General features: G+C 44.1%; 2 protein-coding genes across 11 annotated transcripts in view; both read right to left on the bottom strand.

The window, feature by feature from the left end:
• The window catches only part of plce1 (phospholipase C, epsilon 1), a 62,812-nt gene extending 48,748 nt beyond the window's left edge, over positions 1-14,064 (bottom strand). For 6 of the 10 annotated variants that reach the window (XR_009793544.1, XM_061809835.1, XM_061809841.1 and 3 more), the window contains exons 1-5: positions 13,340-13,492; positions 6,769-7,089; positions 5,841-6,461; positions 5,286-5,669; positions 4,661-4,870 (exon numbers count right to left, since the gene is read on the bottom strand). Coding sequence is in view for 9 of the 10 variants with exons in the window: in XM_061809835.1 (XP_061665819.1) it covers positions 4,661-4,870; positions 5,286-5,669; positions 5,841-6,401 (1,155 nt within the window). In the remaining variant the exon portion in view is untranslated. Of the gene's footprint in view, positions 1-4,660; positions 4,871-5,285; positions 5,670-5,840; positions 6,462-6,768; positions 7,090-8,642; positions 8,773-10,222; positions 10,451-11,530; positions 11,651-13,339; positions 13,493-13,926 lie in introns of those variants that run through there. The other 4 variants (XM_061809837.1, XM_061809836.1, XM_061809839.1 and 1 more) reach the window with 4 other exon arrangements.
• A 2,564-nt stretch (positions 14,065-16,628) lies between these two features.
• Positions 16,629-25,841, bottom strand: slc35g1 (solute carrier family 35 member G1). Its single transcript, XM_061809558.1, has 5 exons — positions 25,339-25,841; positions 22,721-22,895; positions 21,220-21,354; positions 20,929-21,125; positions 16,629-19,585 (listed from the first exon to the last, which is right to left on the bottom strand). Exons 1-5 carry the CDS (start codon positions 25,652-25,654, stop codon positions 19,173-19,175), a joined length of 1,236 nt encoding a protein of 411 aa, XP_061665542.1. The 5' UTR covers positions 25,655-25,841; the 3' UTR covers positions 16,629-19,172.
• Positions 25,842-27,018: the final 1,177 nt, after the last annotated feature.

Raw genomic sequence — 27,018 nt, 5'->3', positions numbered from 1 at the left:
TAACATACTAAAAATAATGTATTTCATGACAGTGCACATAAAAACTGAACCGCACGCTTATTTTGTCAATGAAAATGTCACGAATGAGCATTTCTGTGTAGCAACATTTCTTTATTTCTTGACAGTAATAATCTCGGCATTCTCCAAAATTCTGTGACATTAGTCGTCCGTGAGAAAGTGCTTATTTTTTTTCCCCTCCCTTTTATTGACTTTCCCAGGACACGATAGATTGATGGCAACGCTACAACATTACAGCCCGAATCCGCCTGAGATGAGACGCACAGATGGGTTAAAAGTTTCCCTCGGGGACTCGTGCTATTCCTGTATCTCTTCAAATTGTAGCATCTGTAATAAGACAAGCGTAATTACACAGACGCGTACGCTCACTTACCGCATTTTGGGCCGATTGAAACGATTCATCAAGGCTCAAAATGGTACAATCTACAAGTAAAAAGCCATAAAAAAAAAAAGAAAGACTACAGTTTGATTCCTGCACCAGGTTTATGTGTGAGAGTCTCAAACTGGTTTGCTGCAACACTTCCCCTTTGTCTGTTTGACTTCCCTGGCGCTTAACAGAAAAAAAAAAAAAAAAAAAAAATGAAAAAACTATCCGGGAAATAAACGTGCTGTGAATGTAGATAACGACTGCGTGCAGTAAAATGGAACTTACAGTCAAAGGAGGTTTAAGTACAAAAAAAAAACAAAAAACAATCCAGATGTCAAAACAGCGTCATGAATATTGCATATTTTATATTAGTTTTAGGGTTGTAACTCTCTTAAACGTAAGCAAGCTTTAGCGGCAAACTGTTTCACACGATGTCAGAGAGATTCAAGCTAAAAGTTCCTAGATGGCAACAGGAGCCGCGAGTGTTCCGTAATTCCCGGCCTACAAAGCGCACCCGGTTATAAGCCTCTTCCAGTACATTTGTAAAGGAAATACCATTTGGTACATACATGGGCCGCAACCGTGTAAAAGCCGCAAGTGTCCAGATTGAAACGAGAGATATTTACAAAGGAAGACGGTACACAGAGAGTTTAACGCTAGCGACGCTGCGTTCACACTAATGCTAGCCCCACCGCACTAACGCTAATGCTGCCGCGCTAACATGGCCAGTTTAAAAAAAAAAAATAAATAAAATTACAAATTACACAAATTTTACTTTTGAGCACCATGACTTCGTTCATGTTTCAATCTTTAAACGTTAGAATAAACTAAAATAATGTTTTGAATCTTAGATTAGCGGCCTCGGCAAGCACGCACAAGGTAACTTCTTTGTACTCATTAAAAAAATAAAAATAAATTACGCTAATTTTACTTTTGAGCACCATCGTTCATGTTTCAATCTTTAAACGTTAGAATAAACTCAAATAATGTTTTGAATCTTAGATTAGCGCCCTCGCCAAGCAGGGACAAGGTAACTTCTTTGTACTTTGTACTCATTAAAAAAATAAAAATAAAAATAAAAAGTGACATGCTGTGCTGTAATTTGTTTTGATCTCGGAACTGGCTGTGCTCCTTTGTATTTTTGAACAATGTTTAATAACCGCACAAGGGTGTTTCATAATATGGAAATGAAGTGACGCACCCATCTCGAATGTTAATTGAGCAGAGGGACGGCAATGTGGTTGGCTTCCTTTCAGAATCGCATGACAAAAGTGAAACGCGTCGCGTCTGCGGGCAAAATTCCAAGCAGAACTTTTTCCTGCTTGCTTTGTCATCCGTGTCGTCAAAGTTCATCAGTGCTGTTTATACGCAGCATTTTGAAGGACGGCTCAAACTTATTTTTACACTTGTTGACGGTGGCGATGTCAAACGATGAGGGCCTGTGCGGCTAATAAAGGGTTGGCCTTAAAACAGAATCAATTCCTGTCGTTTCCCATGGGGAGGTCTGTTCCAAATACAAACAAATATACATATTTAGGATTTTCCGACACGTCATTCGTGAGCTATGTTACGCTTCCACTTCCTGTTTTCCCTCGGGCCGTCCTCGTCTGTCAACTTTTATTCCAGTCAGGGCTTTCTTGCTACTTTTTCCACCGCTCCGATAAAATTTGCTTTCTCTCACTTCAACGTCCTCCTCCCCTCGCTCGTATTCCCAACCTCATATAATTCCGTATTCGTTGGCCCGCGCCATTAGTTGTAGCAATAAACACGCCGGGGGCTTGCGGGATAGCCCAACAAACGCTGCACAAAGGGAGCCAGTGTACCAACTGGTTAATTGCCCGAAATTAGACGCTGTTCGTTTACAAAATTGGGCAACATGGCTGTTCCATCGTTTCGTTTTGCTGATATGATGATGACATTGCACAAACTTGCGCGAAAATGACAACACCCTTTTTCATTGACGGCTGCTCAATGCGAGTCAGTGGTGATGTCTAAGCAGGAGCAGCTCATCTGGTGTTTTGAAAAGTGGGGGGGGGGGGGGAGTGTTGGCAACTCCCACTCATTTGAATGCTTGCGTTTAAAGCCGCTCCGTATTCCTGCGACCGCAAAGGCCTCGTAAAATTCGCTCGGCCAAAGTCGACGTGCGAGCGTGGACCCCCCCCCCCCTCACCTCCCATCGCGGGTAACCTGAGACAGCGTCGGCCTCTGTTGTGGTCGTCCGCCGTGTGTACGGACAAAGCCGCAGAAAACACGAGAACGTCAGTGAAAATGCAAACGGCAAGTGGCGCATGCAAAGTTCAGACGTGCGTGACAAATGCGGAAAAGAGCGCTACTGTGCCTTGAACATCCACAGAGAATTTTGCCCCCCCCGTAGATGCCGATCGAAGCCAACAAATGTACAAATTAACGTCTAAAATTGAAGATATGTCTTCGATATATATAACTTGACAGAAAAGTGGTGTTAAAATTCACCCACCATCTCATTTATACCTACACAAAACAAAGTTTGAGCCGTGAACATCCATCCATTTTCTTTGCCGCTTATCCTCACGAGGGAGTGCGGGAGGCGGGGTGCACCCTGAACTGGTTACCGGCCAATCGCAGGGCACACATAGACAGACAACAGCCGCACTCACAATCACACCTACGGGCAATTTAGAGCGTCCAATTAATGTTGCATGTTTTTGGGATGCGGGAGGAAGTGCCCGGAGAAAACACACGCAGGGACGGGGAGAACATGCAAACTCCAAACAGTCGGGGCCAGGATCGAACCCGGGTCCTCGGAACTGTCAGGCCAGCGCTTTACCAGCTTTCCCCCACCGTGCCGCCTCGTGAAAATCAGTTTGTTTACATTGTCCAGCAAGCTTTCCAACACCGCTGCAATGAGGCGCTCGCGCTAAAGCGTGAAGCTTCCGTCCACAACGCTACCGGTCAAGTCTGACGAAATAAATACACCCCTCCTTCCATTTTTTTTTTTTTTTTGCCACAATGTGCTCACGCAAACTCCACAAGGAAGCACTCTAACCCTCACCTCAGTGGATAAAAATTGAGAAAAATTCATTTTGGGGGTGTAGGCCCCGCTAGCTAGCTAGCAAGATAGCTTGCTAACTGCACCGCATTTCCGCTGATGCAAATGAAAGTGCTGAAGTTGTTAAATAGTGGGAACGGTTTGGAAGGGTCAAAATGAAAATAACACAGCAGGAAATTTGAAATGGTGAAAAAGAGTTTAACACTACACATCTCCACGAGTGAGTCTGACAATCATCTTCAAACATTGCGAAATGTATTTGGAAACAAATCTCGGAAAAATCACTTTACATGAGCTATAAACTAAATTGGCACATTGCAGCTTCAGCAGTCGTGGAAATACGCGCACCACAGTTTGGGAATCCCTGACCTAGAACATTCGAGTCCTCGTTTGCCTTCCCTTCCCTTCAATTTTTGTGGCTTTTCCACCGTGCCAACTGCGCTCAGTGCGTTTGCGCATGCGCACATAACGTTTACACTCGGGACAGAGGACTCAGTCATCGGGCCCGTCAGTAATACGGGGAGCAGAACTAACCGGGGAATAAATCACTTTTACGCAGCCTGAACAAAGAGCCAGTGTGTGTGCGTGCGTGTTGGTCTATTAACATACTTCTAGAAAACATCATTCATCTTTAATGCAGCGCAGGCTTCAGTTTTCGACCCAAATAGGAGAACGCAGCAGGGCTTTAAAAAAAAAAAAAAAAAATCAACCGAGACGTAAATAAGTGAACCCGCAGCCAAGCGGAGAGAAATGCGGAGAAATGAGAAATTTAAGAGGAAAACCTCTTCCGAAGCGGCGCCTTATCATCAGTGGAAATTTTGACATCGCTCCGAAAACAAGGATAAGCCCGTCGTAAGTCCGAGCGAAGTGGCGGTGATGCAACGCCGCGAAGGCGGAGGAGTTCTCACGGAAACGTACTTCCAAGTCCCATTAATAGGCCGCTTCATAAACCTCGGGTGCACTGTTATGAAGTTGTGGGGAAGGGGGGGGGGGGGGTGTTTCAGTGTCAAATATCGGTACTGTGCACCGGTGGGCGATTTTTCCAGCATGAGCACCATCAAAGAACAATCACAAGTCCGAATGCAAAACACATGAAGGTGAAACGTGCCAGGACTAACGAGCTTTAAGAGCGGTGGCTCCAACAACGGAGGCTCTGTCTCTTTTCCCAATCACCCGTTTTCTTCACCAAAACATCAAAAAAAAAAAAAAAAAAGTACTGCGTCTCGTCTTTTTTTTTTTTTTTTTACCTTGTGCATCTTGGCCCAGACGAAGCGCAGCATCCCTTTGCAGACTCGGAGTTCTTCCCCCACGCGGCGCGTCAGGACGGGAACGATATCTTTCTTGCTCGGTCGCCACGTCAGGCGGCAGACCACCTCGTCCCGGACCTCGTCCGAGATGCGTCCCGAGGGCAGCGTCCGGACGATCGCTCTGGTGCCGGTGCACACCGACTTGGTCACCTTACAGAACGACAAATGAGTCTTCTGAGCAACGTCTGTGGAGATTTGCAGGTCGTGGTAAGCCGGAAAGGTTGAATCGAGGCACCCTGCTGTTGACTACCCATCACGACTACACCCAATAATAATGTAGAACTGAAAAATCCATTTTGCTTAAAAATTGTGTGTGAATGCTGAGAGACTCAGTAAATACTAAATTATACTACAACTTGAAGTTAGACAAATATAAAAAATGCAGTTTCCCCAAGAAAACCTTTCAAAACCATTAATCCAGAAACAACAACATTGGCACAAACGCCGGTTCTTAGCAATTCTCAGAGTCGGTCTTATCAGATACAGTTTGATTGGTCGCTCATGCTTGACAATGTCTCCCAGAATTCACGTGATATTCAAAACACTCCCACAAACAAGTCAGTACCTTTTGATTATTCTTAAAGAACCGTCGCACCAGGACCGTGGAACGCTCTTTACGGTTCCTGACAAATTCCGTGCTATCCAAGAGGTCTTCTTCGGCCCCCTCATTACTGCTGCTGCCCCCACTGCAGCTCCCCCTCCTCCCCTCTGAGGACAACCGCTCGTCACGCATCAGGGTCGGCGTCATGGATTCGAAAAACTTCTCCAAGGAACAAGTGTTTCCGTCGAGCCGCTCCAAGCTCAAGAAGCTGTCTTTGAGGCGGTGATATTGGACGTGGCCGTTGTGCCGATGCTGCCAGTGGGAGGGCACGGGGGAAATGCAGGGGGAGGACGCCAGCGAGTTGGGTACACTGGAGGGACTGCACCAGGAGGAGCAGCATGGTGATGTCTGGAGGTAGAAAACATTCAGACGGTTTAATCACTGACGCCGTTTCCACAATTCAGAGAAAATGTGTGCAGATTTTTGTTTTTCAGTTTCAGCGCCAGAGACGCTCCTCGAAATGTTTTGAATCGTTCCCCGTTTGGTCACTCAGCTCAGGGTTTGCCTGTGTTAAGTCACCTTGGCCACCTTGGGGAAATCCAGCGAAGTCGACACAGGCAGGCTGGAGCGACGGAGGTGCCGGGGGTTCTGCCAACAGACGCGACTGAGAGACGGGCTGTGAGCCGGGCTGGAGCTTGGGCAGGACGGGAAACTGTGGTAAGACTTTGTCGGGGTGTCGAGGCGATTGAAGCAACTGCTGCCGCCAGTTCTGCCTTCATTCACACCCTTGCTTATTAAGTCCAGATGACTGAAAGAGCCTTCAGAACTCCTCGGGGGCTTTGATGTAATTCCTTCTATTTTTTTGCCAACCAGCCGCTCCGAATAAAGCTTCATCTCTGGGCTGTACTCATAAGAGCCGTATTCTGTGTCCAAATTGGTCTCATTTTCACTGTCGCACGACAACTTCCTGTAATAAAGGAGAGCCTGGTTGCTCCGCTGCTTTGGCGGCCACAACTGATCCGGGTGCTGGCAGACTTCCTGGCTGGCGCTCGGGCATCTCGCTTTTCTGCTGGGCCTGACCGCTGACAACGGAGGCGTAGCGTGCTTGTCCGAGACGATCTGATACTCTTCGGTGGCCATTGCGTCTGGTCAGGTCAGGTCGCAACCCCTCTACCTCTACCTCTGCCTCTCGTTTTCGTCCTGAAAAGATAAAATTTAGAGCAGATCTAATCAAACAGATTCACTAAGTCAGCTCGTTGTCAGTTATTTCCATTCCACGACCAATCCTATTTGTCCCCCCCCAAAAAAAAATGTGCACAGCTCAATTTCCAAGACTGCAGACCGTGATTTGACTCCATAAAGCAGCAGAAGGAAATAGATCTACAGAAGAAATGAATTATACAGGTTTATCATATATGGACTGAGCATGCTCGTATTTACCCATGTCGCTGGGCTCAGTGAGAAATGAACGAGAGCTAATATGTCATAAATTACATTTAATACTCACACAGATAATCAGAGGAATCGAAACCAGCTCGTAAAACACAAAAGTCCTCCTTCTGCCTTTACATTTGACAGTGTGCCATAGCGGTGATAATTCATTCCCAATGAAGTGCCCAACGGCCGCCTGAGAGAGCTTCAAGTGCGCGTTGTTGCGGAACGGAAGCTTGTGCAGCTGCACGAGCCGCCTGATAGCGAAAAAGCAGCCTTGACCCCGGGAGGCCTGAGGAATTTCCTTGATAGCGCAGTTCACGGTCGGCGCTTACAAGGCCGAGCGTGCGCTAGGTCTCGACATGTAGCGCCGGAGCAGTTATTCACTTCTGGGGCCCTGCGGGAGAAATAAAAAGGAGCACAAAATCAGCAGTTATCAATCACGATGGTATTTGAATAATAAGCTAGATGACAGATGGAGTCGGCTCGCTTGGCTATAAAACGTACTGTTATTTTTGTGTCGCTGTAAGAGAAAAGCGACTTCACAATCACACCAAGATAATTTTCGACAAGTCATTGCATTGTGGGAGAACTTTCCGACAAAGACGGATTACCTTCGTACATTTCAGATGCTCATTAAATGAAGAATTAAAATTAATGTCCTAATTGTTTAGGAGTGTTCCTTGTGTTGAAGAGCCGCCTTTGTTGTCTGCCGATTGCGACATTTAAGGTTCAGACAAAAATGCACGTGGGAGGATGTGTCGAAAGTCGATGTTGTTGAAAATTGCCCTCATCGCTATTTGGGTCCAGAGAAATGGGGCAGCGCAAATCAAAGCAGGTATGCGGAGCCCGGGGAGGAAGTAAATATTTCAAACGTGGCGTGTTTTCAAAAGCTTCTCTGCTACAAGTGCAATAAGCAGTACTTTACCGAGTCTGTTGAAATGATCCGACGACCTCGGATGATCGAGACCAACCGAAAAGTCTTTCAAAACCAACGACCACCTAATGATAACGTTTGGATTGACAGTTTTGGTTTCACCACCTGGACAGGAAGTGCATCACGCGGGAGTATCAACCCACTACGACGGGAATTTTGGACTTATGAATAACAGAAGGCTTGTCACCTCTCCGTAATCCAGCAAGCACTCGAGATTATTGCGATCGATATCGTGCGTCACGGTGAACAGGTCCGACTAGATCTGGTTGTCACGGAAGGTGCACGCGGCTATGAGAAAAACAGAAACTTCAAATACAAGTACCGCGTTAGCTTTTATTACATAATTTAAGTGAACCTGCGAATGCATCGTGTGTTGTTAAAGCCCAGGCAAAGTGTGCCATACCAGGAACGTGTGAAACTCTCACGACAGTTTATGGCTTTTCGAAAGTTGTGACGTAAACGGCAAAGTCAAATCGACGGCACAGAGTCCCATAAAGCACTTTTAACAAGTTCAAACAGGGGTCACGGCAGCAGCGTTATTAAAAGATCCTCTAAATGATTGACATATGTTTCCTGTCAGGACGAAGACCAATTTGCACCAGCGGGGTTCCGAGGACAAAAGTAAACACTTTGAAGATGGATTTTTGGAGCATTTCGACTATTTCCAAGCGAGAAACATCACAGAAAGTTTTGGCTACGATCTCATGTAGCTGAATGATATCACCCGAATAATAAAGAAACACAATTTCTATAAGAAGTGAATAAATCACAATTATTAACGGAACATAGGAGAGTTACACCTCGAGCTGAAAGCACCGCAGCAAAGAATTTGATCTGATCCCTGTTGTTATCAGCTGAACGGTGACCTAAAGCAAACAAAGCAAACGACTCCTTCCAGGAAAAAAAAAATAAATAAAAAAAAAAAAATCCCCCCCCCCTCGGGCCAAGAGTGCAGACAAACACACAGAAAACACCCAAAATCAGGTCACACGTTGGTGACGGGGGGCACTGACCAAGGAGCTGCTACAATCCGTCCTGCTTGACGTGACGTATTGAATGCAACTTTTGTTGACGGCGACGGGATTAACTCTTCCTTCACCTCACGGTGGATCGAGGTAACGTTACTTCCGTCCCGATGTGGGCGGGGACTGGGATGGCTTAACTGAAATAAAAAGGACGATTTGCTTTCAAACCGCACTGAAACAATTAAAATCGGGTAGCTCGGATACACGGAGTCCTCGGTCTACGACTTGAGATCCGTTCCTTACGGTAGCGACTTAGCTCGAATTCCGACTTAGGTCGGATTCCACCATTAATGTCAGAATTTACATCAAAATACTTTGTATGAAAAACAAATACATTGAAATAAACAAGATGATGTAGGAAGAAGGGGAGGCTGTTGCAAAGGAACCTGGTCCTCAATCCTCTCCATCTCGAATAGTATCAAACAACTTTGTTTTGCGATCATTGTATCCGACGTCGGAACAGAACCCTTCACGTGCACGAAAATACGGGCTTTGTTTTTAATAATTGTCACCACGGTCGAGCGACTGATGCCTTGGTGGTGTTGCTGTCTCTCCTTTCATGATCGAGAGCTTCGTTTCCATGGTAATGGATTTTTTTTTTGGGTTGCAGAACCATTGCTAAAAGACAGATTTCTTCTTTGCGGTGATAATGTCGAAATAGGAGGGCGAAAAATGCAAAGATACTCCCGGCACTAGCATTAGCCAGACAAAATGGTGGCCGGGACGTCTTAAATTGATTAGAAAAAAAGTTTGAAGTTTCTTTCGGCTTGTCCCGTCAGGGGTCGCCGCAGCGTGTCATCTCAGACGAACGCTTGCATTTGTTTGGCACAGTTTTTACCCCTGATGCCCTTCCTGACGCAAGTGGGATACAAACTCACAAACGGTTAAGAAAATAAACACACGACAACATTCAAATTCCAAAACAACCTTGTCGAGCCGCAACTGCTGCCCAAGCATTTCATTGGCTGTTTGCCGATTAACTGTTAGCAGCTAACGAGCGTGCACGACCCCCAACGCCGCACTCTCATTTGCTGACTCCCAAGTCACTCACGAGGCCAGGCCACGCCTTTTAAAGGCACACACGCACTCAAAATCGCATCCCGAAAGAAAGGATGTTGGACCCCAAAGTGATTACAATAATATCTTCACCTCACATGCACATTTTGTCAAATGAATTTTTACCACATTAATCAATGGGAGTAATAATATCCTAAAACTGTTTAATAGCTGCAGGCCCACTATCAAAGCACACAGCGCGTGAGGAGCCACACCGCATGGCGTCTGTGATGCAATAAATCCCAAAACATCTAACGCGACTCCACAGAGAATATGCAAGTTCATCGGCCTGTGAGCTGACTTAGTCCTTGGAAGCGGTCCGAAATCATTGTTTTCCTGGACAAGAGCAGGCCTTCATGCTCGCATAAAACCCCCGCCCGTGTTCATTCATGTGCAACATCTCCCAATTCATCCAAACGATGAGTCACCGCCTGGCATGCCGCGATTAGGCACGACCTTGCAATCCAGCGGGGGGGGAGGTAATACCCTACGAGTGCAATTTGAAAACGCACCAAATTGGGGTTAGCCCGGACGGACTCGTGAAACAATCGCCAAATACTTCACGCTCGCATTTAGCAGGTCGGAGAGAGATTCCAATCGTCTTGTTGTGCGGCGTTGGGAGGTGGAGTCACAGACAAAAAGAAAAGACCAAAGAGTTCCCAACTTATACCGCGTGAAGATCAAAATCAAAAAGGTCAAAAAAAAAAAGATCACCAAACGTGCGTTTTAAGCGTACGGGACTACAAGGCTTTACGAAGAACTGTGCGTTGGTGTCACGTAAAAACAAAGATCAGATTGCGTAACTTAAGATGAATCCGCGCCCCTTGTCTGGTATTGGGGATGGGGGGGGGGTCCATCAAGGGAAAAAAAAAAAAAAAAAAACAGAGGCCTCACATGACCACAAAAGGGTCACATTCCAGAACACTGCTTTGTGTTACTATGCAAATGTTAGCATTAGCTGTTAGCGCAATGCGACATAACTTCAAAAGTTAAAAGTAAAAATTTGATCGGCACACTAATTTAAGTCTTAATCAGATATCAACAGCAAAGTTAAATAAATAAGATATGATTCACTGATACATTTAGTCAAATTAGCATTTTCTCACATAGCGCTCCGGTTTAATTTGCTAAATGGGGGGGGGGGCATATGAAATGTGTATGTAGTCTGGTATCCTTGAACACTAGCAAGGGAACAACAATACGTTCTAACCAGCGGTTGTAGCCAACATTAAGTTAGCTAACATCAATATCTTGTCTTGGCGATCGCAGACGTCCCGTTGCAGTACATTAATACGTTCACTGCCATTGACGGCTTTAGATGTCAAATATCCGTGTCAACTGGGAAGGCCGGCAGGGGGTCCACTTTGTCATCTTTTCGAACTGTGAAATGATCCCAAACATTGGCTTAATGGAACAAATGATCCAAAACTTCAAACATTGGCTTCTTCGGAGGATTTCCAAACATATCTCGCCGCAGTCCGCCTGAATAGAAAAACGATCACTGCGAAGGTTCTCGGGAGAGTTTTTGCTTTGAACTTTTTCCTCTTTTTTTTTTTTTTTTTTTTTTGCAATCAAATTATTCCAGCTATCTGATTTAATCGTTGCCAGTCAGCAAAATACGACTACGGGATGATATTTACTCATTTGAATGAGCGGACTTTGATTTTCAAGGAAGTTAAGCTTGCAAAACGGTGTGAACAGGCGTCAGGCGCACGCTAGTCTTTGCAATCACGGGGGAAAAAAAATGAAAAAGTTTCAAGAATTAACAATAATACAATAGCACCACTAGTGCAAGGGGAGGGAAGAGATGAAACAACAACCTGTAATGTGCTGCAGGTTGTCTTCCACCGTCAACACCGAGCGCTGCGAACACAACCGACTTTTCATGGGGAACAGCGCATATGGCTTTGATTAGTGGGCAGGGCATGGGAGGGGGGGACGCCAGTGGAAAGAGAGCGACAAAAAAAAAAAAAAAAAGCCAAAAACTGCAGATGAACGCTAGCGCGCGTGCATGTCTGCGAGAGCGATGACTCACGAAGAAGACCGAGGAGGGTGTCACAATTTGTGTGGAAGGTTGTAAACAAATAGAAATGAAAGCAAAAGCGTTCATCGCAACAAAGGGTTTTTTTTCTGCATACTATAAAGTCACACAAAATATTAGCATTAGCGCGAGGTATGCAGCTATTTGACATGACCCGAATTGCATCAAAAAAATATATATTTTTCCATTTCTCAAACACTGAAATGTGAACCTGAGCAGCGTGTATTAATTTTGCCCAGTTGGGTATGCCGTCCTCACGTTCTACTGTAGAATCCGTGACTGACCGTACATGACTTTAAAAAGCGGGGTCCGGGCAGGTGAGTGACGTGGGCGCCAGCCAATGAGGGGATCGCGCGCGAACGTGCATATTGCCCAGATAATTCACAATCGGCCATGTCATATTAATCTGCAAAAGTTAAATTGAGGCGACTTGAACCTTCTCTGATGTTCGATTTGTTATGTGGGTGCGTGTTTTTCTCAAAATTTTGAAAAATGACTGTATTGGGCTAAAAAACAAGTATAACAGCTTAATTCTTTTTATACATATGAAGAGGAAAAATGCATGAAAAATGGAGATGTAGAGATCAAGACTGAATTTAAGGTGGAGGTGGGAGTGCATCAGGGATCCGCGCTGAGCCCCTTTCATGTTTTTCCATATCACGGTAGTTTTGCTTTTTTTTAATGTTTAAACTTGTCTGGTTTTTAAAAATGTTAAATTGCAACCCTGAAACACCGCCCGCATATTTAATATTGATGGCGACAGCTCGCAACGTCGCACACTAAAGAACAAGCGGTACAAAATGGATGGTGACTGGTTGAGACTGTGACAGATTATTTCTATTATTTTGTGCATTTCTAACACCGCCCCCCCCACACAAAAATAAATATAAATTGAATCTCTTGTTTTCTCTCTGAGATAAATTCTCTGCTCCAGCACATTTCTGTCAATTCGTCGAGTCAGCACCTTCATGCCACACTGAACTGGATTCAAAAGTCGCTCACAAACTGCAATAAAAGTTGAGCACGTTTTAAAAGTGCAACCAATTCCTCGTCCCAGTCTGCTTCCTGACCCTCCAGACAAATCCACATTCTGGCAACAGCTATGAAGCAAAAACAACCCGCAACAGCGTTGACCTGCACGAATCAATCAACATGGCATCCACCTTTGAACTTTCATGCATCATAGATAAGATAAGATAGCTAGATAAGTGTGTATATATATATATATATTATTATTAACTTAAGCATTTGTAAACTCCCAAGATTCTACACCACCACAAATCCACCTTAGTACAATTATTACTAGCCAAAAAAAAAAAAAAAATTCATTTCCATACGATTTTAAAGTTGACGAGCTGTTTCTTGTTATCAATCAAACACAAAAAGATCGAACGCAGCCGGCCACACACGTCGAGACGAAAAGTGACTTAAAAAAAAAAAAAAAGAAATTAAGAAAGACAAAAAAAAAGTGTTGTCGACACAAAACAAACCCAAACTACCGTGAAGTGGTGTTTTAAAAAATAAAATAAAAAATATAAAAAACCGCGCTCGGTGATAGCGTTAAAATCATGTCGCCGCTCAAACTCACCAGCTGGCCAAGTTCTGCCCCGGTTCGTGTCCACAAAAGTTGGGGCTCAGGTGTAGCAAAGCGTCCGGAAAGAGTGAATGAAAATAGAAGCGGGAGCTTCTCGTCTCGTCTCGACTGCCGACAGCCGAGTGCACAACTTCACTTCAACCGTGCCAAGCGCTTTCTTGCCCCGATGCCTTCACGGACACTAGGGGAATCTGTGCAGCAGCATTGCACCGACCTCTTCAGCGTCGATGATTCATTAAATTTACACGGTATAGTATTCGATACATGTGTAACCAAAACATTTACAAGTTTTCCTCGTAGAACACGCGCCATTATTTGCATCGTTTGAACGTGAGTCTTTCCCTTTCCGATTTTTTTGGGAGTCATTAAAGGCTCCTTCATTCATAATCACTTACTGCATACAATACGGTAATTTTCACGTGATACATTTAAGTTTTCGCCGTTTTTTTTTTTTTTTTACATGCGAGTGGTTCAATATTTTTTTATTTTATTTTGCTTCATCACCTGCTAACGCTCCATTCTATATAAAGAAGCATCATTTGTATTTATTTGTTTTGCAAATAGAGTTTAAGTTTGTTTACCTTCCAAAACGACATCGTTGTGGACTGCACTCGAACGCAGTTGGCAGAACCGTGGACAGGAAGACGATGAGCGCGTCTGGTCTGTGTCCCGATGTGCACGCGCGTGGACGTGGGTGTCACCCCTTTGGAATGTCTGGCAAATGCAATTTACCAATCCACCGTGGCCAGATGTCCCTTTTATCCGGTCCTTTGCATGAGGTGACCATCACACGTATGTGTGTTTATTTTATTTATTTTTGGGGCTTTTTTTTATGTATCTCTAAAGCATATTTTATTAAAAAAAATGTTTGTTTTTTTTTAAATTCTCTTGAATTGACCGCTTCGTACGAGACTCCCTTTCAACCTCACAGCTAATAACGGCGGACATTTCAACTTGGAAAAATGAGGGATTATTTCCCCCCCCCTCCCTTTCGCAGTGATGGGAAGCGTGATGCCATCATGCAGGAATGTGTAATCCCCCCCTAAAAAAAAAAAAAAAAAAAAGGTCCTCAAACATTCCTCCCCACCCAGGAGTGTGTGCATAAATTCTCTGGGATTCCCCCACTTTTTTTTTTTTAACTAAAGAAGAAAAAGATAAGGCAGGTGTTTTTATTCACTCCTGAGCATCATTGTGTTTTATTACACGCCTAAATTGAGTTTGCAGAGTAACCAAAGGGGCTTGAGTGACATTAAAAATACATTTAAAAAAATCTGATACAGCCGAAACTCAAAATGAAGACTTTGCAAAATAGTGTTTTTCATTGATGCACATTAAACAGCAAAATGTTCCGCCACAACTGACATTGTGTCAGTGGTTTGCAAGACTGTCTCGCAGTCGAGAGGTCTCAGGTTCGAAACTCGGGACAGCAGCCTTGAGTCATATATAGAAAATTGATGTCTGGGTTTCATTATATTGGCCTGTGAGTGTTGTGTGAAAAGTATGAAGATGTTTTTTTGAATCGGCCTTTGTATATTAATTTTAAAAAAAGTTAAATGAGTTAAAAAAGGCAGCACGGTGAGCTCAGCTGGAAAGCGTAGGCCTCGTGCTTGGGGTCCCGGGTTCAATCCCGGCCATGCCTCCCTGTGTGGAGTTTGCATGTTCTCCCAGTCCTCCCACATCCCAAAAATATGCAACATTAATTGGACCCTCTAAATTGCGCCAAGGTTTGATTGCGAGTGCGACTGCTTGTCTCGATGTGCCATGCGATTGGCTGGCGACCAGTTCAGGGTGTACCCTGCCTCCTGCCCCTTGACTCCCAGCGACCCTCGTGAGGATAAGCAGCTAAGAAAATGGATGGTTGGAATATGAGTTAAAATACTTTTTTTAAAAAAAAAGTGATGCTGTAATGTTTTCAAGTCAGGGGGCAGGTGAGGATGCTGCTGAGGTTAGTGAGGACAGATTTGTGGATTTCTCCCTCTAGTGTCAGAAATTATACACTACACCCATGTCGTCCCACTTCACATTCATTTTTACCCATTAAAAAAAAATGGCAAAAAATAGAATCAGAGGGGGAAAAAAATGGTACAAAAATAGCCTGATATGTAAGAAAAACAGCCAACAATTAAATGAAATCATTTTTTAAGCACAGGGGATCAAACTCAAGTCCTGCAGGCCACGTTTGGGCCACTATATCATTTTGTGTCCCACCAAAACAAATCATGTACATCAATATCCACGACCGTTGCTGAAATCTGGGTCCAAATTTCATTTTTCTCATGTAACGAACAATAACGCCTGGCGTCACTCTCGACGGCCTCGCAAAATGCGTTGTTTACAGCTACGAGGCAGAATAAACAAAAGTGTTGCGTGCGCTTATGCACACAATGACAACAAAACAACTCTGCAGGGTTATTATCCTCGCTCACCTGACTCAGTGCTTTATTTATTCATTTTTTTAAAATTTTATTCTTTTTAACCCTGTGACCTTTTGGAGGCTGTGGTGTCGGGGGGACTGTTTTTGTCTTTGTTTTGTAACCGGAGTGTCAAAGCAAACCGCAGGCACACACGTTCGGTATAAATGAGGTCATCTGGATTTTATTACTGAATCGTGTTGGACAAAATAGAATCCGTGTGTATGCAGAAGTCGTCTACAGAATGTCATAAATGACTGAAATAATACATCGTAAAGCGCTACAAACCTCATCAAATATAAGGCTGCTAACAGTAAACCCCGAAACAAAAAAAAATAAAATTGTTTACTTTATGGAAATGGAGCACGTTGTGCAGTCAAGTCAGCAGCAGAACTACTCAAAAAGATATCAAATTAAATCAAGCAAGCAGTAGAAAAATACAGTATTTTCTCTTGGACTATATATTTTTTTTCTCAATTGTGCATATTATTGCGGCGCCAAAAAGCAAAAATATATATTTTTGGTTGAAAACTAATACCTTCATCTCAACGCACTCATTTTTTTTTTTTTGGCGTGAATAAAGAATAAAGCTACAATCAGTCCTTTTTCTTTGTGCATAAATAAATATCAGGAACTCACGTTTCACGATGTTCCCATCGGAACGGCACACGCAAGTTTGACTTCTTGGAGAAGAGAACGAGAGAACACGACGACAACAGCAGAGTACACAGTAGACGGTACGGCACTTCCATTTGAGTGAGGTGTGACGCCCACTTTTGAATTAGCGAGGGTTGAGGCCCGGTGTTGACGGTCTGAGCGATCCCCCGTGCTGAAAAGTCTCGTGATGAACGCGTACGCATTCATCACAAGAGACTTTTCAGCACGGGGATCGCTCAGACCGTAACAACCTGTGGACGTCTGAAGATGCTAATTTGAGCTGAGTTTTAAAAACGCGTCAGCCTGCTAGCCCAATGCTAAAAAAAAAAATGCAAAATATCATAGACGGGCCAATAGCATTCGTGTCGTATTAGAACGCCATGTAGGTTTGAACACAAACGGTGGAGCAATACATGTAGAGATAATATTCACAGGGATATTTTCTTTATCCTCGGCAATTAAAAAAAAAATGTTACTGCGACATACTGACGAGGTGAGTCTCCACGTGCAGCCATAGTGACTCTGCACTACACTGCCCTCGGGTAGAGAAAGTACACACCCCCCAAAAAGGAGCAGCAGTGTCTATTAAATTGAAGCATAAAAAAAAAAAAAAGTGGCGCAAAGTTTTTCATGCTTTACAGAAATCATGTACATTATTAGCGGGCTAGTTTTCTTCTTCAAAAAATAAAAACTCGTATATTTACAGCATTTAAGTCAGTAACGTTTCAAACGTTACAAACCTTCCACGCGCAAATACACTAAGAGGGCAAATGTATCGGGTCTTACGTAATTAATCGGCTTCAGGAATGGTCCATAAAGGCGAACCTGGAACAAAACAAGATTATCACTCTCTCAGGTCATATATTGATGATTTCTGAAAAAAATAAATAATAATAAAGGGACGAAATGATCCCCAAGTTCCTTGGGCCATGTGTCCCAATCCTTTTGCCCCCCCCCCCGAAAGCTGCCACAAGGGGAATTCAGTCAAGGCACATTGAAAATTGCTTATTTACATTTTAAGCATGAGGAAAAAAGACGTGATGAAATTAATTCTTCCAGTAGTTGACTAAAGTGATCCCTGAGAGAATCCTACGTCACGTAAACCAAGAAATGTAACAGAACGGGAGGGGGGAGGCTTAATAGTTTCTTGGAGGTGGGGGGGAAGATTATTTTTAAGGTAGGGATGGACATAAAAATATCTGTCAATGTGAATTTTGTGTGTTGCTGCTGAGTTGAAAAGTCCAACCCTCGTTTAAGTGCTAACATTGCTGGTGCATCAACACGCCGGGTTGATTATCCAAAAGTGACCTCTGACCTTTTAAAGACATGTTTTATCATCATTCTATGTTTTTTTTTTTTTTTTGGTCACAGTGTCAATTGTCGTAATGCTGGTTTTGCTTATCTAAATTATTTATTTATTTATTTTAATGGGGCAGAGGGCGACTAAGATTGTCCTGGGTCGAAGCGCTTCACCGCGGGGGTGTTTACACTTTCGCGCCGTCCTCGTATTGCACGTTAAGAACCGAAATTGACTAGGAAATGTAATATGCGGGGTTTAGCGGTTGGCTGTCTTCCTCGCTAGTGCACAAAAGCGAAATCATTCACGAGAAAAATCAAGAAAATGTTCAACTAAAACTAATCTACCTCTCTGCTGCTCTTATTTGCCAAACGCGGTCCAGTGGAACCACCAAAGTCAGTTTTTCAAATTACCTTTAAACTATTGCACAGTTGACCACTGTATATCCCTCCATTTTCTTTGCTGCTTATCCTCACAAGGGTCACGGGGCCCCAATCGCAGGGCATAGAGAAACAAACAGCCGCACTCATAATCATATCTAGGGGCAATTTAGAGTGTGCAATTAATGTTGCATGTTTTTGGGATGTGGGGGGAAACCGGAGTGCCCGGAGAAAATCCACGCAGTCACGGGGAGAACATGCAAGCTCCACACAGGTGGGGCCGGGATCGAACCGGGGTCCTCAGAACTGTGAGGCCTTTACCAGGTGATCCACCGCGCCGCCGACCACTGTATCGTCAAACTAAAATACAGTAAAAGTACTGACCTTTCGAAGACGGGAGAAAAGAAGTTAACGTTTGATAGCTACAGAGGGTGAATTTAATGAAACTGTTGCACGGTGGGCTCGCAGTTCAATCCCGGCCCCGCCTGCGTGGCTTTTCTCCGGGCACTCCAGTTTCCTAGGTGTGATTGTGAGTGCGACTGCTCGTCTCTCTGTGCCCTGCGATTGGCTGGTTCGGGGTGCGCCCCCGCCTCCTGCCTGTTGACAGCTGGGATCGGCTCTCGTGCTCCCCGCCACCCTCGTGAGGATAAGCGGCGAAGAAAACGGATGGATGGGTAACTGTTGCATATTTAATCCATCGCGTTGTTTTCGTGTTATTCCGAGCAGCTAGCCCCTATCCTACTTTGCAGTCAAGTCCGTTTCTGGTTCTGTGCCAGTACCAGCGATGCCGAGGGACAGTATCAGTACTCCTAAAATGTATGGACCGATAGCACATGACTAGTACAGTACTAATACTCAAATACAAGCACTTGTACTGGCTCTGGATACAATGTTAACGGCGGACCCCCACGTCAAAATCACTAGAAATGGTTTGAATTTTGCGTTTGGACTCGACTTTGGAGGCTCCACTGCAAACCGTGTTCATTTGCCTGTTCAACGACAAATAAAGTACAGGATCAATCAAGAACAGTAGTGCGTGGGAATAGGATCAATAAATAGCGACGACGCCCAACTATCTGCTTTCAGCTCTTGCGCGAGTTGCTGTACCACTTCCTCAAGGCGACGCCGCTGGTGCTCAACACGATGCACAGCGCCCCGCCGAGGCTCCACCAGCTGGGCGCGCGGCCCAGGAAGATGAACTGGAAGAAGAAGGCCAGCACCACGTCCACGGTCCTGGTCAGGGCCACGGGGCCGGCCTTCTCCACCTGGAGGGCTTTGGTCAGGAAGGTCTGGCCCGCGATGCCCAGGACGGCGATCAGCATCAGCATCCAACGGTCTTGGCCGCAGGCGGGGAGCTTCCACTCCCCCAAAATGCTGACCGTGATGACGCACTCGATGAAGCCGATGACGGCGTAATACCACACGGACAGGTAGTAGTGGACGCTCTTCCCGATCTTGCGCAGGACGACCATGGTGCACGCCGCCCCGATCGCTCCTAAAGAAAAATACGTCAAGATTATGAAATTGTTTGCCCCTCTCACGTAGCTGCGTAACGTACACAAAATGCTTTCTTTGTCATTGCCCAGTGAGTCAGTTCCAGTCCACCCCTTGCAATATCTGTAATCTGCCAAGTAGTGATCACATCTATCTTGCCTCTTTGCAGAATTAGGTCAGGTGCAGAACTGGATTTGCAAATAGAGCCCCTAGATTAAAATCTATCCATCAAATCTCCGATCCCACTTATCCTCACAAGTGTCCCAGGTTTGCTGGAGTCTAAGTGGGGTGTGCCGTGGACTCATCATCAGCCCACAACATTTTGGGTAACGTAGATTTTGTCATGTTCCTAATACTGTAATTTTCGGCCTATAAAACAAGACTTTTTTTTTTTTATACACGCTTTCAACCCCGTGCCTTATGCGGTGATGCGACTAGTGCATGTTTTCTAACGGCTGCGAGGGGGCACTCGAGTGGAAAGGGTAAGAGTGAGACTGGTGGAATATATGTGCCGAGGAAGTGACTTTTACCGTTATATTTTTTTTTTTAACCGGCTCTGTTAGCGCTCCGCTCGGGTTAGGTCTGTGCAAGCATGTTGCTGCTGCGTTACTGCCGTGTCTCTGTGACTTTTACCGGTATGTTTTATTTTTAACTGGCCCTATTAGGACGGCGCTAGCGTGTTGCTGCTGTGTTACTACCGCATCTCAGTGATTTAAGTATTTCTTTTTTTTAACTGGCCCTGTTAGCGCTGCGCTATGGTTAGCGGTGTGCTAGCATGTTGCTGCTGTGTGTGTTACTGCCGTGTCTCAGTGATTTTTACCGGTATGTTTCTTATTAAACGGCCCTGTTCGCGCCGCGCTAGCATGTTGGTGCTGTGTTACTGCTGCGTCTCAGTGATTTAAGTATTTCTTTTTTTTAAACCAGCACTGTTAGTGCTGCGCTAGGGTTAGCACTGTGGTAGCGTGTTGCTGCTGTTACTACCGTTTCTCAGTGACATTTACTGGTATTTTTTTTAAACGGCCCTGTTAGCGCTGCGCTAATGTGTTGCTGCCGTGTCTCGGTGATTTAGTTATCTGTTTTTTTTTTTTTAACCTTCCCTGTTGCTACTGTGTACCTGCCGTGACTGCTTTTTTTTTTAACCGGTATGTTTTTTTCTTTTTACCAGCTGTTCGTGCTACCGTGTTGTTGCTCTGTTAAGATAAGCTAAGGTATTAAAACTCTGAAAAAAACTTATTGTGCACCGTCTTTCTTTGTAAATATCTCGTGTTTCAACGTGCGCACTTGCGGCTTTTACACAGGTGCGGCTTATCTATGTACCAAATGGTATTTCCTTTACAAATGTACCTGCGAAAGCCGCGATGGTCCCTTTGATGTGGTTTGCGTAGTTGCCCTCGATGCCCTGGATATGCTCCCCGAAGAGAAACGGCGGCCGGGCGATGAGGATGACGCCGGTTAAGGTGAAGACAGTGAAGAAGCAGTCCCAGATCGTGCACCTCTCCTTCAGGAACACCCAGGCCAGGAGCGAGGTAAAGACCGGATTACTGTTAAGGAAAAAGAAAAAAAAAAATGAAAAAAGCACGCTCATAAAGTCAGCAAAATCCGGTGTGGTCGACATGGGCGCGCTTCACCTCGCACCTGAACATGATGACGGTGGCGTCGGCCAGCGGCATCTGCTGCACGGCGTAGAAAAGCAGGATCATGGCGTTGGAGCCCAGGAAGCCCCGCAGCATCAGGTACAGACGCTTATCCCGAGGACCCAGGAAGCCCGTCCTGCAGGAGCACACGTGTGAGGGCGACGGATGAATGGAAAACAAAACGGGAAGGGGGGGAGGGAAATGGAGGCTTGACCGTGTGACGGTGGAGGACGCAAATTACATTTTGGGGGAAAATGAGGGGCGGGGGGGGGGGGGGGGAAATGACACGAGGACGAATGGCTGAAAAAGTAGTACAGATGTAATTTTGTTGAGGGTGGAGTCATGAGAAAAACAAAACAAAACAAAAAAGCATAGATGGAAGGTGAGTCTTCATCTATAGCAAATGATTTCAAGCTAACGTTTGTGAATATATTATTACTTTATATAGAAAGTATTTCTGTTCACTGCGTTTCTGAAAAACATTTGATCGCAAATTTTCTTTGCGGCGCAACATTTCATCTTCAGCTTCGGGTGAAAAAAAAAAAAAGTGGCTATATTTTACAAATATTATTTTCCAACCTGGAGTCAAGTGATGGAAGCTATCCAGAATGTTTAACTATTTCATCATTTGCTAAAATGATCAAAATAATTGTGTTTTGGTGACACTAAAATAGCATCAAACCTTTTACAAATAGTCACTTTTCCAAATTCAGCGGGATGTATTTCATTCACAATATTTAATTTAACCTTTCATTAAAATCATTCTTGAAATCCCAATCAGTACATACATCCATTTTCCACGCTGCTTATCCTCACAAGGGTCTCGGGCGTGCTTTGAGTACACCCTGAACTGGTAGCCCGCCATCGCCGGGCAGGTATCGACAACCGTCACTGAGCGGGAATCGATGCCACGGTACCAACACCAAAGGCAGCCGCTACATTACACTTCACCACTATACCACTGCACCATCAGTGACTGCTCTCAAATAAATACATAATTAAATATTTTGAGCCCAAGTCTTCTGTTTTTTTTTTTTTTGTTAAATGTCAAAAATAGAATAGAGAAAAAAAAATTAAAGATTGTACAATTACAAGCAAATGAAGCATTGATTTATATTTTGACCGACAAATATAACATTATGTTATAATTAAAGACACTTTACAGTGAAGAAAAGTATTTGAACACCCTGCTATATTGCAAATTCTCCCAATTAGAGATCGTCACGTCATCACTAAGTGGGAGAACTTGCAATATAGCAGGGTGTTCAAATACTTATCTTCTTCACTGTACATAGAAGTACTGCATCTATATATCATGGCATAATCATAAAAGTTCATCCATGCATTCATTCATGTACAGTAAATGTCGTCCTATATTCCTGTAGTAGATCAATACTGTCCCACATTTCTCATAGATGAATAAATCACACTTCAATCTCACGCTGCAGATCCCCACGTGAAGAGTCGTTTCCCCCCCCCTCCCCCCCAAAAGTGGTGCTTACTTGTGATAAATGAGCAAGGGCACGATGAAGAGCATCTGGAAGAAGCAGCGGATGCCGCTGATCTCGATGGCGTGCACGCCCTGGATGGTCTTCACCAAGAGGGAGATGATGGAGAAGAAGACTGTGGACAGGAAGGCGTAGAACAAACCGATACCAGGACATTTCTTTGACTTCCCTGTGAGGGAAAGAGAGGAGGGAGGGGGAGGGGGGGGAGTCAAAATAAATGTTAAAAAAAAAAAACGGTTCAAGGGTATGCTCGCGCATTTCAAAAACATCTCCAGATAACCTCGCGGGGCGGCGCACAGCGCATGCTGATTGCGGAGATCGGGTTTCCGCCGCCTTTGTGATGGTACGCGACGTGACGTCCGGTCGCTACGCCGTACTCCGGATCGAATTCCTTATTGTAACCTTTTGTTCCGGAAGAAGTCCCGATTGTTCACGTAGGCGTAGGTGGAACTCAAAAGAATGAGACGCTACAATGCTTTTCACCATACAATTGCCTCGCGCGGTTCCCAAAAGAACTTGAATTGTATTGTACTCGTTTGCAAACGCGATTGTCATATTCTCCCCGTTCACCTTTTCACAGTTTTGTTAGAGTAAGAAACTTGCAAATCTGGCCGTCTGTGAATTTTCAACACCGCCTATCCTCAATAGACACGGGTGAGGCTATCCCAGGTGAGTTTGCGTGAGAGTTGGGTGTACACCCAAAGAAAACAAGTATCTATCAACCCTAACGTGCATGTTTTGGGACTGCGGGAGAAAGCCGAGGTACCCGGGGGGGGGGGGGGGGGGTGTCACCAAAAACACACAAGCAATTGAAGAACATGAAAACTTGACACTGGAAGCTCAGATTCAGACATTGAACCTGCTCTACCAGGTCAAATGATATTTAAAAAAAATACCTCACACACTTCTCAATATATAAACAGGACAAATGCCTCTTCAAATCTGATAAATTTCATTTTTCTAACCAATTTAATGACCTGAATGATTATTTTTGTATGTCTCTGCCAAATGTGATGCAAACTGATCTATTTGCACCTATGCCGGTCAGACCTTTTGTGACGTGATTCGGTCACTGATCTAAAAAATTAAAAAGACTGGATGGCTCATTGGTCATCAAAACCGAAGTCGCCATTCGCCATCTTGATACTCCCAAAACAAACATGCCGACCTGTGCGTTCATCGCTAGTTTCGTGGCTGTGAGAAAACATTCCACAGGTAAGTGAGAAAGATTTACTTTGACACTGTTAAAGTTTGTTTGTAAAGGTTTTTTTTTTTTTTAAATTTTCTGATGAGGTTAATTCACTTGAACAAAGTTTTTTTTTTACGGTTGTTGTTGCTCACCGTTCATGCTTTGCTTGACTTTCATAGGCTGAAGGTTTTTCGCGAAAAAGCCGTCTAAATATTTTCCCAAACTTCATCAGTGGATAAACAATAAAACACATTTTCTGTGAAATTTTTGGTGAATTTCATCATACAGAACTCTGCAAATGGAATTTGATTTTCAAATGCGAGGAAACAAGTCGAAATTTTCTGTCTGAAATAGGACGTCGCAGAGATGACAAAAGAACAATGTGATTAGCATGTGTTTTCCCATTGAGAGTCCTTATTTTCAAAAATATATGATTGAACTCAACATTTAATGTTTTTATGATAAAAAAAATGATTAGTTTTTTGTTATATTATGATGATAGTGCTTCACGGCGTATTTTGGGTCACGGAAATCGGGCCCGAGTAAAAATGCAAGGTTTTTTTGGTAGTCAAGGTGTTCCGTGTCTTTCCTTTGCACTTAAACGTTTTTTGACTAACCAAGTCGAATTACAAATCCTTCATGTTACCTGAACTGAAAAAAATGTCAAGAGCATACGATAGGTTTGAATTCTACATGCCAAATTTTGAAGAAAAACCCAAGTATAATCCAACCTGTACACCTTGTCCTCCACAAGTTTTGGGAGTACCAAGATGGCGGCCAACTGGCCTCAACCAATCGACATACCGCTCGATGTGTATCCGCTATCCAGTCTTTTTTTTCCATTTCACTCCTATTTTCTGCTAATTTCGTGAATATTAGCAACCGCAAATGCCTTTTAACCGCTACGTCTGAATTTTTTTTAAATGTATATTAACAGCTCAAGAATGCAAGGTCATTCTCTGCTCTCAAGTGTTTGCTTTCTCTGCATGCTTTGGATGACCAAATGTTCGATTTTAAATTCGGATTTAACAAAAATTGGGTCAACTCCTAACTCGCCAAACTAGCTCAAACGATGACATGACATTTGTGAATACAGCAACATGAGCAGCGTGCTAAATTAAGTCTTGAAGCCATAACGTTATCACTAGCTGTGATTGGTGGTAATACGTTACCAAAAACTACTATAATATATAATATAATAGTTTGTGGTGATATTAAACGACTGCACGTTGTGTGGTTAGCCAACGGTTGTCACGTGACACCAGCCCCGTTATCGCTGAGCCGTGACGTCACATGGCAGTAAATCCTTTTTAAAAAAATGAAGTCATTCATTTTTTAAAAACTAAAACGTTTCTTAAAACAAACACAATATAAATGTGGCGAGTGGGGCACAGGCGGATTTGAATAGGAAAATCAAGCTCACCTTGGTTCGCGCTCTCGCCCGTGGATGCTGCCCTCCCGGTGACGCACGCCGCCGGCGGGCACAGCGATTCCCTCTCGCCGCCCTCCGGCGACGTCGAAGCGGCCGCTTCCTCCTTAGCATCCCCGTCGTGCTCACGCCACGCCCGCAAGTGGGTCCTCTCCTCTGCCGGCTCGGTGTCGCCGCACCGGCGGTCGTCGTCGTCACTGCCGCCGCCGTCGCCGCTTTCGCCATGACTGGCAACTTTGTGAAACACGACCGTGACGTGGTCGGCCGCGGCTAGAGCGCTCTCCGGTGGGCTGTGGTCGCGGTCAGCCATGGTAGGATGTGCGGGCCGGGCGGCAGCATGCCTCGACACGGCGACTGCCCGGCTCTCGGTTCCCCAGAAGTGACTGGAAAGGCGAAGTTAATAACTAACCTTGCTTGGCCCGGCCGCCAGCTCGCGTGCAGTGCTGACTCTGGCCGCGGGGGGGCAGAAGAAAATAGAGACTCCCCCCACTCAGCTGGACAACCAAAACATGATACAAGGTTGACGCCCACTGTTGTTGGCTCACAGCACTAAAGAGACCCAAAAGTCACGTTTCCACTCTATAACCTGACGCGCATTACAGGAGGCCCAGAAATCAAAGCTTTGGTTAAAACGATGACCTTTAATTTCCAGAGGCAAAAGTGCGCACATGATAATAACGTAACAAGAAAGGCCATGGATGGGGAATATCCTGCTTTGTTACTGTCCAGATTTTACCTCTCTCAAGAAAACTTTTTTTTTTTTTACGTCTTGTTGACATACCTGTTTTCAAATGTATTTAGTGTGATGTACTAAAGTCATTTAGGCCTTAGCAAACAGCTCCTCCCAGTTTCAAAGATCATTTACAAGACTTACCTGCTAAAATGTTTCTCTAGAAATTCTATAAAAATCTATAGAATTTTTGCACGTTTTTGGGATATAGAAATCAATAGGATTTGTACAGAACAACTTCTTCTATAGAACCTTGGCTGTGATTTTCTGTAGAATTTCTAGACCAATGTTTTCTATATAAATTCTATAGGACTTGGATCCTAAAGTTCTATAGGTCTTTAGAAATTCTTCAGAAATGTTCTATAGAAAGCTATAGAATTTGTACAGAACAGCTTGGAGAACTTTGGCTGTGATTTTCTACAGAATTTATACAGAACACAATGTTTCTATAGAAATTCTATAGGACTTGGGTCCTAAAGTTCCATAGTTCTTTAGACATTGTATAGAATTTGTACAGAACTTGTTCTATAGATCTTTGGCTGTGATTCTCTATAGAATTTCTACAGAACAGAATGTTTTCTACAGAAATTCTATAGGACTTGGGTCCTAAAGTTCTATAGGTCTTTAGAAATGTTCTATAGAAATTTAATTTGTACAGAACAACTTGTTCTACAGAACTTTGGCTGTGATTTTCTATAGAATTTATACAGAACAGAATGTTTCTACAGAAATTCTATAGGACTTGGGTCCTAAAGCTCCATAGTTCTTTAGACGTCCTATAGAAAATTCTATAGAATTGCTACAGAACAACTTGTTCTATAGAACCTTGGCTGTGATTTTCTACAGAATTTCTACAGAACAGAATATTTTCCATAGACATTCTATAGGACTTGGGTCCTAAAGTTCTATAGTTCTTTAGAAATTCTTCAGAAATGTTCTATAGA

This window comes from Syngnathoides biaculeatus, chromosome 22 (genome assembly GCF_019802595.1).
Source record: "Syngnathoides biaculeatus isolate LvHL_M chromosome 22, ASM1980259v1, whole genome shotgun sequence".
NCBI lineage: Eukaryota > Metazoa > Chordata > Actinopteri > Syngnathiformes > Syngnathidae > Syngnathoides > Syngnathoides biaculeatus.
The sequence above is the reverse complement of the archived record's forward strand: the minus strand, read 5'-3'. Positions and strand labels throughout refer to the sequence as shown.

Excerpts from the sequence above, each read along its gene's own strand:
- slc35g1 (XM_061809558.1), bottom strand. The coding sequence starts at position 25,654 with ATGGCTGACCGCGACCACAGCCCACCGGAGAGCGCTCTAGCCGCGGCC. Across the intron at positions 21,355-22,720 it reads CCCTTGCTCATTTATCACAA|GACGGGCTTCCTGGGTCCTC; the intron begins GTAAGCACCACT and ends GTGCTCCTGCAG. Across the intron at positions 21,126-21,219 it reads GCCACCGTCATCATGTTCAG|TAATCCGGTCTTTACCTCGC; the intron begins GTGCGAGGTGAA and ends TTTCCTTAACAG.